Source organism: Equus quagga, chromosome 5 (genome assembly GCF_021613505.1).
Source record: "Equus quagga isolate Etosha38 chromosome 5, UCLA_HA_Equagga_1.0, whole genome shotgun sequence".
NCBI lineage: Eukaryota > Metazoa > Chordata > Mammalia > Perissodactyla > Equidae > Equus > Equus quagga.
In genome coordinates, this window is record NC_060271.1 from 71,498,801 (window position 1) to 71,518,747 (window position 19,947).

At 37.7% G+C, this 19,947-nt stretch overlaps 1 protein-coding gene across 1 annotated transcript in view; it reads right to left on the bottom strand.

Moving 5' to 3' along the window:
* CTNNA2 (catenin alpha 2) overlaps positions 1-19,947 on the bottom strand; it is a 962,660-nt gene that overhangs the window by 46,536 nt on the left and 896,177 nt on the right. Inside the window, exons 13-14 of the mRNA XM_046662353.1 lie at positions 13,019-13,132; positions 5,273-5,454 (exon numbers count right to left, since the gene is read on the bottom strand). Of these exons, the coding sequence (XP_046518309.1) occupies positions 5,273-5,454; positions 13,019-13,132 (296 nt within the window). The remainder of the gene's footprint in view (positions 1-5,272; positions 5,455-13,018; positions 13,133-19,947) is intronic.

A 19,947-nucleotide genomic window follows, 5' to 3' on the forward strand; every position in this document is an offset into this window, starting at 1 on the left:
GAAAAATAAATAAATGTGACTATATCAAAATTTTTAAAACTTCTAGACATCAAAGGAGACAACAGAGTAAAAAGATATCCCACAGAATCAAAGAAAATATTTGCAAATCATATATATGACAAGGGGTTACTATCCAGAATATATAAAAAGCTTCTACAACTCAACACTAAAAATCTATCAATGTGATTAAAAAATGGGCAAAGGATTTGAACATACATGTCTCCAAAGAATATATACAATGGTCACTCAGCACATGAAAAGATGTTCAACATCACTAATCACTAGGGAAATGCAAATCAAAACCACAATGACTCATACTCATTAAGGTGGTTACTATACAAACAAACTAAAATATAAAAAAAAACAAACCAGGAAATAAGAAGTGTTGCTGAGGATGTGAAGAAGTTGGAACCTTTGTGCACTGTTGATGGGAATGTAAAACGGCACAGCTGCTATGTAAAACAGTACAGTCGTTCCTCAAAAAATTAAACTTATAATTACCATATGACCTAGCAATTCCACTTCTGCGTATATACCCTAAAGAATTAGAGTCTCAAAGAAACATTTGTACACCCATGTTTATAGCAGCATTATTCATAATAGCCAAAAGGTAGAATCAGTCCAAGCGTCCAACAATGGATGAATGGATAAACAAAATATGCTATATACGTACAATGAAATATTATTTAGCCTTAAAAAGGAATGAAAGTTTGACACAAGCTACAACACAGATGAACTTTGAGAACATCATGCTAAGTGAAATAAGCCAGTCACAAAAAACCAAACAGTGAATGTTCCCACTTATATGAGATTCTTAGAGTAATTAAATTCATAGAGATGGAAAGGAGGATGGTGGTTGCCAGGGGCTGAGGGGAGAAGAGAATGAGGAGTTAGCATTGAATGGTACAGAGTTTCTGTTGGGGAAGATAAAAGATTTCTAGAGATGGATGGTGGTTATGGTTGCACAGCGATGTGAATGTACTTAATGCCACAGAACTGTACACTTAAAAATTGTTAAAATGGTCAATTTTATTGTATATATTTTTACACAACAAGAAACAATCAATTTAAATAGACACAGGTGGCTAGCGGCTACCGTATTGGACAGCACAGGTCTAAAGGAGCCACAGTCATCTGAAAAACATGAAGTGCACACGGAAACAAGAAACAAATGGCCAACAGGAAAAAACATATATACATATCAGGTCCAGAAAAGAGAAGATCAGAAGTTTGAGTGTTCCTATCAATGGAAGGCAATGATGCCAAAGGGACCGGCCCCAGTGGCTGTAGCTCTCAGTCTCAAAATGATGCTTTACACCCTTTCTGTCCCTGACCTTGGACCAGATTCTCTATTTGGGGCACTTTTAGAAGGTCTTTTGAGGAATATTGTGACCTTAAAGACAGAAACTACCATACTGTTACATATTGAACATGTTTTTAGTTTTCTTAGAAAGATCAAGCCATAGAATTGGCTCTACTATGTATATTCATGTAAGCTTCTGTCTTTTGATAATAGGGATTCTTATACAAGGGTCAATATTTGGAAGCATTCCCAGGAAGTGGTCACTCCAAAAAGAGAGTCTTAGAAAACTATTACTACAACACCACTATCTACAGTTTACCAACTAATTCATATTTATTTCATGAAAAGGTAATAGGTGTTAATGTGAAAAATCAATGAGTGAGTACGCTCTGAGTTAATGTACTCAGTACCCAGAATTCTTAGGTTCTGAGTTAATGCAAATTAAAAAGGTTTATTTGCTATGGCTTTCTCAATACTTCTAACTTGTCAGTATATAATGTGACTCTCCAATCATAGGATATAGTACGTAAGGAGTCTATTTGCAAATGTTTTGAGTCATAGAAGCCTCTTTTCAGAACCAGGGTTGCATAAAACATTCTTGGGAAATATCTCTTTCACCAATCAGCTGAAGCAGCATGAAGAGAGCACAGTAGAAACATTGAGTGAATATGGTGATTATTGAGGAGTCGAGTGAGACTGCAGGACCAGGAGTTGAACTCTTCAAGGAAGTAACATTTGTATTACAGCCTTGAATTTGAAGTACAGATATGTACAAAATTAAGAAAGGAGTCTAAGGGTCAATAAAGGTAGGCCTTAAGATAGCAAACTAAAGGGCCTGCCCTGTGGCTGAGTGGTTAAGTTCGCGTGCTCCGCTGCAGGCAGCCCAGTGTTTCGTTAGTTTGAATCCTGGGCGCGGACATGGCACTGCTCATCAGACCATGCTGAGGTGGTGTCCCACATGCCACAACTAGAAGAACCCACAACAAAGAATACACAACTATGTACTGGGGGGCTTTGGGGAGAAAAAGGAAAAAATAAAATCTTTAAAAAAAAAAAACAAGATAGCAAACTAAAGATTTGAATTTTATTCTATGAAAAGAGGAGCTAATGAAAGTTTTGGTGCAAAGGGATCTGGATGATTGCTCTTTAACGGCCAGATGTGGCATGGAATGGACTGACGAGAGTCAAGAATTGGAACTGAAAGATCAATCAAGCGATACCTGGGCTGAGGTACCAAGTGTCTGAAGTGAGCGAGGAATGAAGTTTGGGAAGACTGGAGTGATTACATGATTTTTGAGTTAAGTGCTCAGTGTTGATTGTACCCTGATGTGTTTTTTCTTAGCCTGAACTCTGTTCCTTTTAAAATCAGAACTTATGATTGATCTCAAAAGACAGCTTTGTCCCTTGATATACAATTAAACTTCGGTTTCTTCCTGAGCTGCCGCCATCTGCACATCTTTTGTTATTGAGACACAAGACTAGCACATAATATTTCTTTCTGAAGATGACATGAGAGGTATGGATTCACCCTATGCAGGAGAGTGCTTCCACCATTGCCCATGAGATGGAACTCAAGAACTGAAGAGGAAAAAGACATGAGGCATAATCAGTTTTATCCTCCATGAAGAAGTTATTACACAAATAATGAGGCAGAACCTCTCCAATTTTAATAATAATGGAGTGGATATCCCTGAGATTAGTGAATCAAATTAATGAATTAGCTACTGATAAGAGTAAAACAACAAGATAATAAATTCAAGGTTATTTTTTGCACCCACATGCCCTTTAAACATCATTTGAGAAGAGTAGTCATTTCAATTCCTAATCAGCTATATCCTTTCCTTTAAATAAGAGAAAATAGTACATAAGAGTCATTAGAGACATAGAGCTGAAATTATTCCTCCTTGAAATGGAAAATGCAAGGGCGATAATAGTAATGCACGTGGTCAAGTGCAGTGAACTCAGGGGAGAGGCCACAAAGAAAGGCTCAAGTCAGTTACCTGTTTGCAAAGGAAGAGGCTCTATGGATGGAGGCAGCACAAAACCTTAGCTTCCTGTGCTCCATTTCCAATTCACACCCTCTTCTGTTTCTCTGGTCATTAATTACTGTACTCCTCTCTTTGCCCTCACAAAGGGGCACAAAACTACTCATCAGGCAGTGGGAAAAATGATAACCAGTAGCATTCTAGACATTTCATTATTCAAATCAGCAGAAAATGATTATACAAAATCCTTAGGATATTGAAGTGGTCTTCTTTTCACTTTTAAAACTATACTTTGACTAATAGAAAGTCTGTCTTGTTTAATATCATCTAACAAGACCTCCTCAAACTTATCTCTCTTCCTTGACCACAGTTATATATAATCTGGAGCATTATAAAATGTTCTCCTGATCTAAACTAGCAACATGACTAGATTCATTATTCACTTTAAACTAATGAGATTATTTTTTCAAGGGATGTTATTAATGGATTGCATAATATCCATCAGATAAAGTACTAACACAATGTTGAAAGCAAGCAAATTAAGTTATCACAGGCCTTGAAAAGCAATGACTGAGACTGCCATGATAGTCTGATCTGTAGGAAATTCAGACTTAAATAATGACTTAGATTGTTTTTTCCTACTATTATTGTGTGTGTGTGTATGTGTGAAATAAATCTGTGAAGCTAACAAAGACTAACCAAATGTACAAATTTGAACTTCTAATGAATACAATCACATTTGAAATTCTCAAAGATCACCCTCATAACACTAAAGTTATTCCGCTGAAGTCAAAAACAATTTAAAAATATTTGGAGGAAGGGCCAAGCAATGTCATCAGTACATATTGGCCAGAGGCAAAGGGTAAGGAAGATAAGGCAGAGATGTTCCATATTGTAACCTGTAATCAATTGTAGCCTTTTCTTATTAGAAGCATTCGATAATCATTAAAAAAGTTGTCACCCATATGGTGATGTTTTGACATTACCACATATCTTACATAGTTTTAATGACAAATACCATGTTGAATGATTAAAACATCTTTACTCATGTATATCTATGTGCGTGTGTTTCCCAGAAAATCTACAGTAAAGTGATAGCTTACATTTGTATGGCAATTGCATTATCTTTTTAGATTTTAAAACCCTCCTGTGAAGTTGGTAAGAAAAGTATGATTTCCCTATTTTGCAAATAAATAAAGACAGTAAGAGACTGGTCCAAAATCACCTGGGATACAGACTCAAAATCCAGGGATCTTTTCATTGAGCTTTGCTGTCCTTTGGTTTGCCCTTTGTGTGTTAGGAAGGGCAGAAATGTCACCTCCCTTTAAAGAGGAGACTAAAAACGCAATGACAGAAACAGCAATGACCCCTGGCGGAAAAAGGCTCCTGACAAAATTCTGATTGGTCTCTTGATTTATTAAAAGCACTGCTCCCAGCAAAAGGAAATAAAACTTAAACAACTTTTAATTTCCCTCTCAAACTTACGGAATCAGATTGTTGAACTTGATTCTTTTTATGTAAGGATAAAACATAATCTGAAATTAATGCTAGGTCATGAGCCGGCATTAAAGCATATTATATGTACACATGCACACACACATTACGTATAGACATATAGTTGATCCAAAGGGATACTAACAAATCGTTCACGTTACCTTCAGAACAATATTTAAACACATTGCAAAATAGCACAGACCAAAAATGAGCTACCTAAACCCCAGGGGTTTGATTTTATGACTGACTTAGGACAGATAACTAAAACAATAATAATTACAAAGACGAATCTGTTCTCCTTGACCAAAAAGACCTATCTGCTAAGAATTAGGTCCAGATCATTTTGACTTAAACATGTAAATTTTATAATACCACTACCTTGCTTTGATATAGTATTTTAATTTTTCATCAGGCTTTCACATGCTAATATACACTGTTACATTTCTGGGTTTAATGAGAAAACCTTCATCTTCTTGTCTCCGGGCCTCACCTTGTGAAGTCTGTCATTTCCATCATGATCATACACATCTGCTTGGCCAGCACAATTATATCATTGCCGCTGTCGTCCCATTTAGCCACTTCAGCATCCAGCTTGCTTTTCTCTTGGTGGAATATCTCCACCTGCTCAGCTATTTTTGCCTTCTCCTCCTGTGGTAGTTGTGCCATGATGGCCTGCGTGGGTTACAGAAAAAGTATGACTAATGATGAGACAAAGGAAGTATAGACAGTAGGTTGACTCTGCCTCCAGTTAAGGGCAAAGCCAGACCCTGAGAAGGGTTATAGGCTGCTCCACCATTCTGGAAAGTACGTTTTATGCAATCTCCGGGAAGGGAAAAGTACAGACTGGTAAGGTCCCCAAATTCCCTGTCTCCACCCCACATGCAAAAATATAGGGATCCAAAGGTACATGCACATTGACAGTAACAGAACTTCTCTGTTGCTTTGATGACATATGTTTGTTCAAAAGAATCTATTCTTGACAATTTTTATATTTGGTCTCGGGAAACGTTTACCAGATGAAAGAATGCACCTCTTTCAACACTGAAATCTGTTCAGAGAAGGAAAAAAAGAAAAAAGTCCTTCTGTTGCTGGGAAGGAGAAAAATTTAAACAATATCTGAGTATCTAAGTTGGGGAGGGGTGGGTTCGGGCCACTTTCTGTGAGTGTTAATGAAGGAGTCCAGGGTTAGATGCTACACAAAAATCCCCTATGCAGGGCATTTCAGGGATGGCATACCTATTGCTGGCCCTCCCCCACCTCCTCTGTGGAAATCCTGGGATGACCATAGCTCCCCATAGAGCCTATGAGTATGTAGGCGGCGAAGTTGTTATGGGATAAAAAATAGGATTAGGAAGCAAAGGTTGATTTTCAATAGTTGCTAGGTAAGGAGGTGTAGAAAAGAACTACACTCTTTTCTCATTATTCATGGATTCTTTATTTGAAAATTTGCCTATTCACTAAAATTTATTTGCAACCCCAAAATTAATACTTGTGGTACTTTCACTGTCATTCACAGACATGTACAAAGCTGCAAAAAATTTCAGTCACATGATATGCATGTTTCCAGATGAGACTGAACAAGAGATTCTCTGCCCTCTTGTTTCAACATTCATACTATACTATAAATAAGTACCCTTTCTGTGGTCTGTTTAGTGACACATTTTCCACATCTTTGTACTTTTCATTGGTGATTTTGCTGTTTAACATGGCCCCCAAGCATAGTGCTGAAGTCCCATCTAATGTCCCTAAGCACAAGAAGGCTGTGATGTGCTTTATGGAGAAAATGCATGTATTAGATAAGCTTCATTCAGCCCGAGGTATAGTGCTCTTGGCCATGAGTTCAATGTTAATGAATCAAAACTGTAAAACAAGATATCTAAATAAAAACACTCAGTAAACAAGTTTATGTATGGACTGGTTGAAGAAAATGTTGAGACTAGCAGCTCTCAGGAGCCTCACCCTATCTTTCCTCTAGGAGCAATGATCCAGTAGTCACTAACTAAGAGTTCATGGTGACTTTATGGAACATAAGTACTGTGAATAAAGAGAATCAACTGAGTTTGTTAAAAGCCATTTATGTAGCAGGACCTGAGTGAAATGTCTGACCTCACTTCACTGCATCCTCACAGAACCATGTGCAAGCTGCTTCACAGAAAGGAGCAGGTGGAAAGTATGTCAGCGCTAGTATCCCCTCTGGTTCGGGGATACACGTATTCTCCACAAGAGAGACCAAAGGAGAATGATTTGGGGGACCTATAGCTTTCACAAAGCATAAGTAAAATAACACAAAAAAACTGCTTCCTAAATTGTAAAGATCCTCCCAATGTAAGTGAATTGTTGAAAGAGAGGTAGCTGATGTCTAATAGAAATTTCAGTGGACATAAGCTCAGAAAATCTGGGCTCAACTGGGCTCTGTCACAAACTTGGGTTAAGTCCTCAATGCTACTAGATCACAACCATAACAACTTCAGATATAAGAACAGTAAACAATTACCTCAAAATGTTACGGTAGACAGCAAATGAAATAATAAACATATGAAGTGTTTTGTCGGAAAAAATTAAAGTAAGCATGTATGGGATTATTGTTAGCATTACATTATCATCATTTCTATATTAGTTTTCCTTTCCAGGTACTTCTCTAGCTTATTACTTAGTTGCCATCAAAGAGAAGGTATGGGCCTGGATTCAATGTGACTAGAAGATTGACATGATTCCTTGAGCACAGACATGTATACCAGGCACTGTGCTAAGAGGCTTATATAAGCCCAAAACTTAATCTACTTAATCATTCTACATAATGATTAACACTATTATTACCCCTATTCTATTAATGATGACACCAAGGCTCAGAGAAATTAATTAAATTCCCAATGGTACATAACTAATAAACTGTAGGAATAGAACTGAAATCCAGGTCAGCTAACACTGTACTTAACGACTGCGCACAACTGCATCACCACGCATGCCCATGCAGGTTGGACACTGCACAATGGTCTCAGCCAAGTGGGGCAAGGGTCACTGAAATCACAAGTGCTGTCTAACAGACTGAGCATCCTAGACATGAGGCTTCATCTGTCCAGAGTAAGGGTATCTTTGTCTGATGTATCCTTGGACTAGCAGCTGTCCGGATGCCACCTCTTACTAACAGACAGCCACGTCTACTAACTTCCATGCATGCATGTGTGTGACTTTGTATAGATAGTATGTGAGTATCGTGTGTATGATGTGTGTGTGTGTATACACAAATTACAATACATATTTAAAAAGCCAGACTGGTACAAATACTATAGTTAAAGTATTTAAAATACTATATTTTGAAAAATATTTTAAAGTAGTTTTAAAAACTGTATCTATAAATGTGGTTAATATATAGAAGAGTTTGTTAGAAACTCACTTATGCAATATTGTGCTAATAACAAGGCGCTATTCCAACGTAATTGGGATGGGTTTGAATTTGCGGAAGTTAAATATGCACTTTTTTTCCTGCAGCATCCCTGTCTGATGATCTAATGCTGTCCTAGATTAATTTGTCCTCCTCATACAAAATTGATAATCATGCTTTACTTAGACCTCACAAGTCCTAACCAGCATGATTTAAAGAATTCACTAGGTGCGTCTCTATAAAAGAATCTGTAAAACTACCCAGTAGACCTCCAGACTCTGCAGTCAATCCTCAAATGAAAAGCAATGACGCTCTCATTGCTCCAAAAGGATTAAAAGGTATACACTTCTCTGTCAACTATATCGCTTGAGTTTCAATTGTACAATTCAGCAATTGAATATTATCTGCCTTGCTCTACTCTCTAATTCTTTCTAATGCCCTACTTCTGACTTCTCTCTGAGCTTACTTAGGGTAGAGGCCTCAGCATCCTGCACAGAGTAGAAGCTCAATAAATATCTTTTGATTGACTGCTTAAACATTTTTCCACTGACTGCATCAACAAAATTCAAGAGAAGTTACCAGAACTGACAAACATTTTCTAAGGGCACAATTCTAAAGAAAAACTGGCCCCTTCAAAGCAGATTTGCAAAGGAAGATGTTACTTTGACTCTAGGGGTTCTCGATCCGCATAATGCACTTAATGGTGTGTGACTCGGGTGCAAGTGTCATTACATCTGCTTCTGCTTATGTAGCTATTGATGAGCCGAGTCTTTTCCTAAATATTTTTAAAATGCTCTTGGCTTTTAAAAATTCATAATTGACCTTTTCTGAAACTGGAATTTAAAAAAAGGTTATCTATAAACAGTAGATCACAAACTGCGAAATTTGCAAGTTAATCAAATTAAAATTCAACACATGAGTTTTAATTAGGTCTTATCAATGTAACTCAGCAGTTTGAAATGTTAACACATTAAAGCTGTTCTAGCTAGAAAAAAAACTTAGAGGCTAGCTACATTGAAATCAAGTTGAATACAAAATACATAACATGCAATTGTTCATTCCCTCAAACCAAGGGAACATGAAAAAAATTATTTTCATGGTCAAGGAAAAAGGGAAAAAAATCAGCTTTTATGTTTGTGTGATATAATCACCTGGGGCCGGTTGAGTTTCTGTTCTTGTATTCACAGGAGACAAGCACGGTTCTCCAGATTGTTCATCTGGTTGATCTGCGGCCCCATATTGGTGGTGTCAGAGACCTGAATCCACAAAGTTTCCTACCCTCTCACCCCAGGCTCCCAGCCTTTCCTCTGAACAGCCAACCATCTTTTTCAATTAATGTTATAAATTCAACTTTTTCAATTAATGTTATAAATTATAAATTTAAATGAAAGTGCAAATCACTGATACAAACCAGCAACCTCTCATTCCATAATCTTTTCTTCAACCTAAATCTCAAGGAGCTTTTGATATAATTGCTTTTCCAATCTCAAAGAGAAAAATGACTTTTGAACTCTATGGGCCTCCAAATGGACAAGTGTTAGTTTCTTAAATGTAGAGCAAGAGTCTAACATTAAGGCTTCAAGTACATGGATGTCTATAAATAATGATTAAAAGAACTAAAACTCAATGTGCCCAGTTCTACTCACTTGGTTTTAAAGAAGGATAATAAATATAAGTAGTTAAGGAGTAGGTCCTTTGACTTTTACTAGTCTCAGGCTGTGAAGTGAATTGGAAAATTATCCCATTAATTCAAGTAAAAACTTTCATGATTGCCTAAATTGTCCAGCTCTTTCGATTAAATTATTTGGCCAGCTTTCTAATAAATGACTACCACATGCTATAGGTAACATCATCATCATCTTCATCAACTTAACATTATGTGACAAGTTTTGTGATACATTTTATCATGCAGTTCTCCTAATGACATTATGAGGTAGGATACTATATACATATACAAGGAAATGAGGGAAGGAGAGGTTAAGAAAATTGCCCCAAATCACACAGCTTGGCCAAGCCCATATTTAAAATCAGGTCTGTGTGACTCCAAATAATATATTCTATCACCAAGGTTAAGTGCCCAAGAGATGTCACTGAAAAGAGTTTATAAGATGTCATGTCTAGGATCAAAGGGTCTGATCGTGTCTATGTTTTATCAGATCAGGGTATGATCATTCTCATTCTCTCTCAATCGCTCTCATAAAATGTTGTAGAGAAGCAGCAGGCAAGGACACATAAAAGAAATAAACACTCTAATTTCAGAATTTGAAAGCAATGTTGGAATAGGTACTAAAAGCTTTTCTCCCACCTTAACCTCCTTTCAGATTAATTTACCCTGTTCAGAGAGGAAGAATTTGTCTCAATGAGAGCACAAAATAAGGCCCATTGACAGGGGAGGACTGGCTGCTAGAAAGAGCAACAGTCTCTGTCAAAGACAACTTCTGCCTCCTTCACAATTTTGACCAAGTTAACACAGTTTTATGGTCAAAAGTTCGACCATCTGTCATCTCAGCAATTCAACGCAGCCTCTTATTTCCAACTTAAAGTCATAATTCTATGTCTCTGATTTGTCATCATGTAATTACAGGCTAAAATAGGCTGACTCAATAACTAATCCTGTCTTCTGCAAGTTGATCACACAGACCACATGATGGATCTCAAAGACAAGTCAGCAAGTGCTAGATTATAGGAGTATTTTCTTTTTACTATCCTGGACCATGTTCATAATTCATGCAGAAAAAACTTTCAAAAAAGACTATTGTCTTTTCACCTATCGGGTGAAGAAATAAAAGATGATGTAGACAGGTGCTGTCTGACTTTTGTTTCCACTCATCATAATTGACATGGTGTCTGAGGTAAGATGCATGAAATAGAAGTACAATGAGACTGTATTCTTTCTTGTAAAAAGTGGGACTAATCATGCCATTTTGACAAGATGGTAATTATAAAGCAAGATAAGGGTTGTACAATATGCGTTGGTCTTTGAGAAAACAAGTCAATGGATAGTGGGCTGTACCAATACTGAGTTGCAATCAGTCAATCAAATTGATTTTGAATTGATTAATGTTTGGATGAATTACTCAAACTTGCCCTTTGTCATTGACATAAAAATGCTGGTTTTACTTAAATTTAAAGACAAATTCACTTGGTTGATGAATTAGTTTAGTGTTATGCCGACACAGGCTCAAAAGACTCTCAGCTTAATGAATTTCCCAATTTTCAACATTTTGGGGGAGACTAAATAGAGTCCACAAGGGATTTTCAAAGTATGGCGCTTCATACTCTTTTGTGTACTTTTCAGCTGTCACCAGCCTGTGATCAGAAGAGATTTCTCTTCTAAAGGATGACAATTTTCAGTCATCCTTTATTGAGCACTTAACATATGTCAAGTATTGTGTTCATTATTTTACAAATACTAATTAAAACCTCAAAAGAATTCTATCAAGTAAGTCTATTATTCACATTTTGCAGATAATAGGACCAAAGCTCAGAGAAATTAAGCAGCATGTAAGGAAGCATGGTCCTCACTCTACCCTTTGCAATTAGAAATCAGGTCTGTCTGAAATCAAAGCCAGTACATCTTTAGTTTTCTGGCTTTTACCCTCACATTTTACCTCCCATCTACATGTCCATCTTCTGGGTCATTTGATTGTTAGATGAGACTATTAGGACACAAAATACAAAAGAGAAATTGGGCTTTAAGTACAAAGACACTCTTGACTCAACAAAAGCCTTAGTCTTCTTTGAGTCCTCTTTATTTTAACCTCTGATTGACTATTTCCTACTCTTCTTTCACAATTCCTAAAATAGTGTGAGCTTTCTGGAGTTTCTTAATCCCTATCCTAAATTACTACCTCTTTCTCAATCTCATACTTCCTATTCATTATCTTTTCTTAAGTAAAACTTAACATCGAGAGTTAGAATGTCTAACTCTGAATTATACTATAATTTGATTGTTTCTACTCTATGGAAACTGAGCCTTTAAAGGGAAGAGAATCTCACCCTCTTTTGCAATCCCCAAGAATTTTATCTTCTGCCACCGGCCCGGCCTTGATTACCTGCACCTACCCTCAAAGAGATATGGCTAATTGGATTAGTCAGAGTCCAGGATCCTCTTTGGAACACTTGCTTTGGTAGACAGCGTCACAAAATGTTCAGAAATGTTCAAATGTCAGCCAGAGCAGTGATCTTTCTGTTGCCTCCTGCTTTATGCCTTAAAGTGGCATACTTCTAGTATGTCTCTATAATTTCTTTTTCTATCACATGGCAGACAGATCTAGGGCTGCTGCCCTGGTTGTAGGTAGGTATCAAGGAGAAAAAAGTCCTCTCTCTACTCTGATGGCCTTGAACCAATTTCAAAAGATGTGGTCTTGTTTATCGGAGACCATAGGCCAGAGTATAGAGCAACAACAGCTGGGCCAGTAACAAAGTAGTACTCTAATTAATTTTCATGTGTCTTGCCTCTTATGTTATTAACAAACTTGGAGACTTCAAGCAGAATCATGGTATCTGTGCCATGCAAGATGTGAGCATTCCTGTGTCCCTGGTTATTGAACCATCTAATCATGATCCCCAACCCCAGCAAAATCCACTCTACACAAAAGTGTTTGCTTTGATGTGGCTGCTATATTTTGAGTGATGGAGAGATAATGGAGTTAGAAGGAATCAGAAGCAGTGGTGGCTATTTTCATTGCATAAAATGTGAACTGCTGAAAACAACCCCAGATGAAAGCACAGGTTTCTGTGCTATGAATCTCTGGGGTTCCTAGTCCCTAGAAATCAGAAATTCTCTCTCTCAAACCAATTTGGTGAACGCAGCCCCTGTGCAACAAACCAAGGTCCTGGGTGTGCACTCACCCGTGCGCTCTGCCCTGCGATAAGCTGGTCATCCTCAGTTTGAACACTTGTCCGGCTGCGCACGTCATAATCTTCCTGCTCAAAGTCAGAATCGTCCTCTAGTTCTTCTGGGGTCTAAAGATACAAAGAGACAAATCAGCATATTTTAAATTGATAACCTTCACCCCATCCATATACTCCCTCCCTACAAAGGATAAGTAGCCCCCAGCAAAGAGAGCTTGTAGGGGGTTACATGTAAGGGATTATGTGGGAGAGTTTGGCTAGAATGCAGTCAGATAAATCAAGCTGCCCTAATTTATCTTTTTAAAAAAAATACATTTTGTTTATTACTTCCTCCTGTAGGTGTAGCAAGTCTAATTTTAACTCTTGACACAAAATGCTTTCTAATTTTAAGAAAAGTTATATTTGTGTGTTATTTCCACCCATAGAAATCTATTGTAAGGTAAAAAGTTACCATCAACAACAAAAGTTAAACCTCTTCTTCTTCTATAATGCCTCTTTTGTACCATCACATCTCTCTTATAGTCTCAATAAACAGAAAGGATTGATCATCTTCAGGCCAATGGCTAGACCAAATGAAGTATCTGATGTAGTCAGTAAGCTATATAGTATACAGGCTACAACTATAGGTTCTAGAGTCAAGACTGCCTGAATGTGAACCCTTGTGTGACTGTGGGCAAAATACTCTCTTAGCTTTGGTTTCCAACTCTGTGAATTGGTGTTGATAACAGTAGCTATCTATATGATTATGATGAAGACTGAGTAATGTACTCTTTGTAGAGTATCTGGCACATAACAGGTATTGTTTAAATGTTCACTGTCATTATTACTTAGGATTTTGAAATCAATTCATTCAAAATGTTTTAGAGTGAAGCCACCAATTACTACATACCACTGAGGATTACGTACTTCTTTCATACATAATAATGTATGAAAGTACTCTTTTCATACATAATTAACTCAGACCAGCACAACGAAATAGGCTTGGGGACTTCAAGTAGAACCATGGTGTCTGTGCTCATGTTGTGTCCCCTGGCTGTTGAACCATCTAATGGTGATCCCCAATCCCAACAAAATCCATTATACACATACGTGTTTGATTTGATGTGGCTACTATGTTTTGAGTGATAGAGAGTTCTCATCTCCATCTGGAGATGAGAAAACCAAGATTCTAAGAAGCTAAGCAAGGTGCCTAAAAGTCCCTGAACTAGTTAATAACAGAACCATAATTTAGACACAAACACCCAAATGTGTCTGACTCCAAACATATTGTTCTTTATAAGTTGTTTTGTTGTTGTTTGTTTTTTCACATTATAAATTTGGCAAGAAGTGGAGCTATGGAAAGGATTCAAAGTGAGTAGAGTTAGATGACGATCCCGTCCAATATGTAACGTCAGTATTGGGGAAAATATATGAATGAATCCATAAACCCAGAAATAAAACACCCTCCCCATCTTTAATGACAATAATAATAGATCGCATGCATTATGTGCTTTCCATGTACCTATCACTGTTTTCTCTAAGTGCTTTATATACACTAACTCATGCAGTTTTCTTAACAGTCCTATGATGTAGACACTATTTTCTCCATTTTACAGTTAGGGAAACTGACGTATGAGACATTATACCTTGTTCAAGGGTTTCTAAGTCACGAAGTTTGAAGCACGTACTCTAAACCATCATGTTCTGTTAATTATAAGAGGATGAACTCAGGAGGTGGCAAGGATGGTACAGGAAGGGAAGACAGTGCATTAGTGTGAGATTTTCAGGCCAACTGTCATTATCTTGAAAGGTGATGGTCACCCACAAACTGCCTTTTGGCACATAGTAGCACCACCTCCCAGCGCTCTGTCTTTCAAAAGGAAGGAACAGACCCTGAATAGTACTGATGATGCAGTTGCCCATTCTCCATCCAAAAGGACACATTTTTATTCCGCTGGTTTCTTTGGCCACCTCAGTGTAATTAATCAGGTGTGGTTATTGATGAAGCCTTGAGATCGGTCAGACAGGCATAAAATGGGGTCCTTCATGCCAATATCACATTATGCCTAGTAATTTTCCAAGCTTTGGCATATCCTCCTTGTTTTCCGTTTCTGTCATCATCAACCTTATTAATATTCACTCAGTCATCTACAGATGCTCAATTTTCTTTCACAGGAATATTAAAAGAAAGAAAGAAGAAAGAGGTTTTGTTCCCATACTTTATTAACTAAAGCAGGGGTGGGGTGGACAGAACCCAGTTCAAATAACTGGTTGTATTTTCATTGTAGACAAAGACAATAATCTCTGGTCGTTCCTCACTCTTCTGGAATGTACTGCAGAATAATTACAGCAAGTTGGTAAATTCTGCTGACAGATGAGGTGACAAGATTGCAAGCACTTTTCATCATTAGTTTTTGAAAAGGAGAGAGAAAAGTAAAATGGAAAAACCTCACTCAACAGAAAAAAGGAGAATATGACAGTGCCTATAGTACTGTGTCCAAACATTTCAGTCATCTGTGCATTTAGTAGATGAGTCAATGACAAACACAACCTGGCAGCATAAGGCTAATAATAATGAGCTTTTATTCAAGTGACTACGGCTCAAGAATCAAAATGAAGTTTAAAACCGAGAAAAATAATAACCTGGATGTGGACCCAGGGGACCAGAATGTTTTAGGCCAAACTTTGTCACTCATGAGTTGTGTATCTTTGGCAAGCCACTGAGAGCTTTTCTGCTTCTCTGTCTCTTCACTCAAAAAACAGAGATGGGGCCGGCCTGGTGGTGCAGCGGTTAAGTGCACACATTCCACTTCAGCCGCCCGGGGTTTGCCGGTTCGGATCCCAGGTGCGGACATGGCGTCGCTGGGCAAGCCATGCTGTGGCTAGGCATCCCACATATAAAGCAGAGAAAGATGGGCACGGATGTTAGCTCAGGGCCAGTCTTCCTCAGCAAAAAGAGGAGGACTGGTGGCAGTAGTTAGCTCAGGGCTAATCTTTTTCTTCTTCAAAAAAATAGAGATAAAAGTGCTACTTGCCGTACCTGCCTCAAAGGATCCTAGGATGAAATATATATGAAAATGCTTTGTAAAAGATAAAAGTGAACTAAAGTAACCCATGATAGTCATAATTATTATGCTTAATAAAATATATACCTAATAACAACAACTACAATAATAATACTAGCAATCATATTGACTATCCACTATGGGTCAGGCACTCAGCTAAAGGATTTAATCTTTACAACAATCTAATGAAATAAATTTAATTCCCATGTTATAGATACATAAACAGGCTCAAAGTTTTTAAGTGAATTTTCCAAGGTGTCAGAACAGCAAATTGAGAGTTCCAGAACCCATGCTTTTAACCATCGAAAATACCACCAGGCAAATGGATGAAATTAAAATATTTTCTTGTGCCTTAAACATGCAGCAAACCCATCCAAGTCACCCATATAACTAGTTCTGTGCATGGGTCGTTTGCTAATTGCCTGTAAAGTGTCTCCTACTCATGCTGTTATTATTTTGAAATATTCATTTTAAAAATATGAGTGTTATTTTTTGGTTGGTCAAATACGTCCATAATTTTAAGGAGACATGGACAAACAGAAAGGGTCTGCAAACAGGCCCAAAGATAATTAGATGTATGTCATTAGATAGTGACATAGGGTAAAAGGAATCAAAAAAATGTAAAATTTACTGGACTGAAGGCTGAGGACCGAGGGTCAAGCTTCAGTTCTGCCCTTATGGGCTCTCAAAGAAGGCCTTCTTACAACAATCAAAAACCACTTTGGTCTATTTTTGATTCTCTGGATCTACTATTATCTAACTGTTAGACTATGAAAGTGGGTCTTATCTGTAAAAGGGCACAATTAAAGTACTAGGCCTCTAAAATCTCTCCCTTCTAAGAGTCTATGAGATTAACTTGTGCCTATTACACAGGCCCAAGAAGATCATGTGATTTGTCCAGGGTCACACCACACATCAGTTGCAGAACAAGATCAATCTGTCTGCCTCTGGTTCCCAATCCAATGCTCAATCTCCTCTATAACAGCTTCCCTAGAGAAGTGAAATAAGAAAGGGCTGGAGGATTTCGAGTCATTGCACCAGGACATGTGAAAAATGTATTAAGGTCCATTTAAAGGAAAGGCTCAAATATGTATGAGTTTCATTGGGAGCAGAAAGATGAGGACATAGGTTGGCAACTGCGATAGGAGTGTTTGCGTGATACAAGAAGAAGGATTTCCCAATAGAGCTCTACACCACTAGAATGGATTGCAAACTAGAAAACGGGATTAAAGATTCCCTAAAGCCAGTACAGAACTAAATCTCCCCAGTCAGGACTGATGAGCCACTGGCATCTCTATCCCGTATTACTCTGGAGGGCTTCTAACTGATCTCCTTCCTTTGGCCCTTGCCCCATACATTCTATTCTCACCAGTGTAGCCAGGGTGGTTCCTTTAAGATCTAAGTCAGATCATGTTATTCTCCTGCTCAGAACCCTTCATGGGCTCCCATCTCATTCAGTGTGTCCTTAGGCCACATGTACTATTCTCTCTGCCTGGAACAGGCTTCCCCTAATACCTTTGTGGCTTGTTTCCTCCTCCTTCAAGTGTCTTCTCAAATGTCACCCAGTGACCATCCTTCTATAAACTGCACAAGCATCCTGCGCCCTATCCCCTTTATACTGCCTTGGTTTTCTCCATGGCACATTAACTGGCATATTATATCACTTGTTTGTTCTCAGTCTCCCATCAAAAGAATACAAATTCCTTGAGGACAGAGACTTTTGTCTATTTTGCTCATCTTGGTATTCAGGGTACCTCCAACAGTGGAGCAGCTAGTAAGCATTCAACAAATATTTGATAAATGTAAGACCAAGATTAAATTACCAAATTTAAAAAAAAAATCATACTAAATTAGTTCTAATTAATTAAGAAAACAAAAAACTAGGCACTTTATGGGACCACGTTGATTAACTGGATAATAGCAATCTGTAATAGGTAAATCAATTTTGTTACATAAGTTGTTTTTAAAGTTTCTTCAACCCTTTATTTACTGGCTATGACAAATATCATGACTCCAATTGCTGTGATTTTGATAACATTGTTGAATTATTTAATAAAATCTATTTCCTTAATCGATTATAAGAAGATAAACTTCATCGAAGCAGGATGAAGAAAGAAAATATTTCGTGGGTACCTATAAGGGTCAGGTCTATGTTAGTGCTTCATAGCTGTAGCAATATTTATCCCCATCTGCAGATAAGGAAACTGAGGCATAGAGAAAGAAATTAGCATGCCAATGACCCAGCAATTAAGCCATTGGTTCCCAAACTTTATTGCTTCAAGCACTCTCATTGTCTGAGTCATTTTTTAAATGCTGCTCCCAGGCTAAGAAACAAAAACAAAAAACTAACAGTTCTGTTGATTAAGCAGTTAGATCATAAAAATGGAATAAGGTGACTGGACGTAACAACTTAGTGCCTGTTGTACATTGCATGACTTCTCAAACCTTAGAATACAATTGAACATCCACTGAGCTTGCACAGCAACCATCAGAAACCCAGCATCACAAACACAGTCAGCAAAAGGAACATACCAACCTAATGTTTAAACTGTGACCTACCTTCAGCTAATATTTCACGCAGTATCTGAGAGATGTCTATGCGTTTCCTTCAACATTTTAAAATATCTTGCAGTGCTCAGGGCACCTTCACACACAGTTTGGGCCATGTGAAGTTAAGCTATAGACCTTTATCTGAACCCTGTCCTAGGCCCTTTGTTTCTATTCCCTGCCTTCAAAAGTTTCATATGTAAGCAAATCAATGTTTTAAATATACACTTGCTCCTTATTATTTGCAGATTCTTTATTTGTGAATTTGCCTACTCACCAAACTTTATATGTAATCTCAAAAATATGACTATTGTAGTTATTCTCAGACATGTGCAATGTGGCAAAATATTTGACTCACCCAATGTGCACATTCCCAGCTGAGGTCAAACAGGACAAGGTTCACCTCTTGTTTCAGCTCTTACACTGTAATCAGGTATCCTTTTTGCAGTCTATTTAATGCCGCATTTTCTGAATTTTTGTGCTTTTTGTTGCTTATTTCTCTGCTTAAAATGCCTTCCAAGTGTAGTGCTGAAGCTTTGTTTAGTGTTCCTAAGTACGAGAAGGTTGTGGTGTGCCTTATGGAGACAATGCACTTGTTAGATAAGCTTCCTTCAGGCAATGAGTTATAGTGTGGTTGGCAGTGAGTTCAGTGTTAATGAATTAACAATATAAATTAAATAAAGTGTCTTTAAACAAAAACACACATAAAACAAGGTTATATACTGATCAGTTGGTAAAAATGTGACCAGAGGCTCACAGGAACCTAATCCTGAATTTTCCCTGGGAGCAATGGTTCATTATTCTAATTTAGTGTTCCCAGCAACATTATCGAATATAATTACTGCAAATAATGAGAATCAAATGTACATTGATGTGCCAGATTTGTCTATTCTTTGTTTAAACTACCATGCTGGGTAATCAGAAAATTCCTATGCAGCTGATAGATGAGCAAGGACAAGCCTCAGTAAGAAGCAAACAATAGTCTCATGTAAGAGGAGCAGAGTAGACCTATTCCAAGAGAGAAGTAGGGCCCTGAAAGGTGAGGCTGGGATACAGGAAAGACAAGCTTTGTCTACTTCAGAGGATTGCCTGGAGCTGGCCTGGAGTACTTAGATACCAACATCACCATTAAATATGTATTGATTGCTGAGAGGCAAGGTGATAGAGAATTTGACCCTTCAAGGTCCTTTCTACATTTATTTTGAGGAAAAAAAGATTTCTTATTTTTCCAAAGTGTAATCAACACTTTGGGAGGGAGGGAGGCATGGTCAGGTTTGCTGGCAAAGAAACAGTTCAACTTGTCTTACTGTCTTTCTTCTTGACTTAATGCAATGG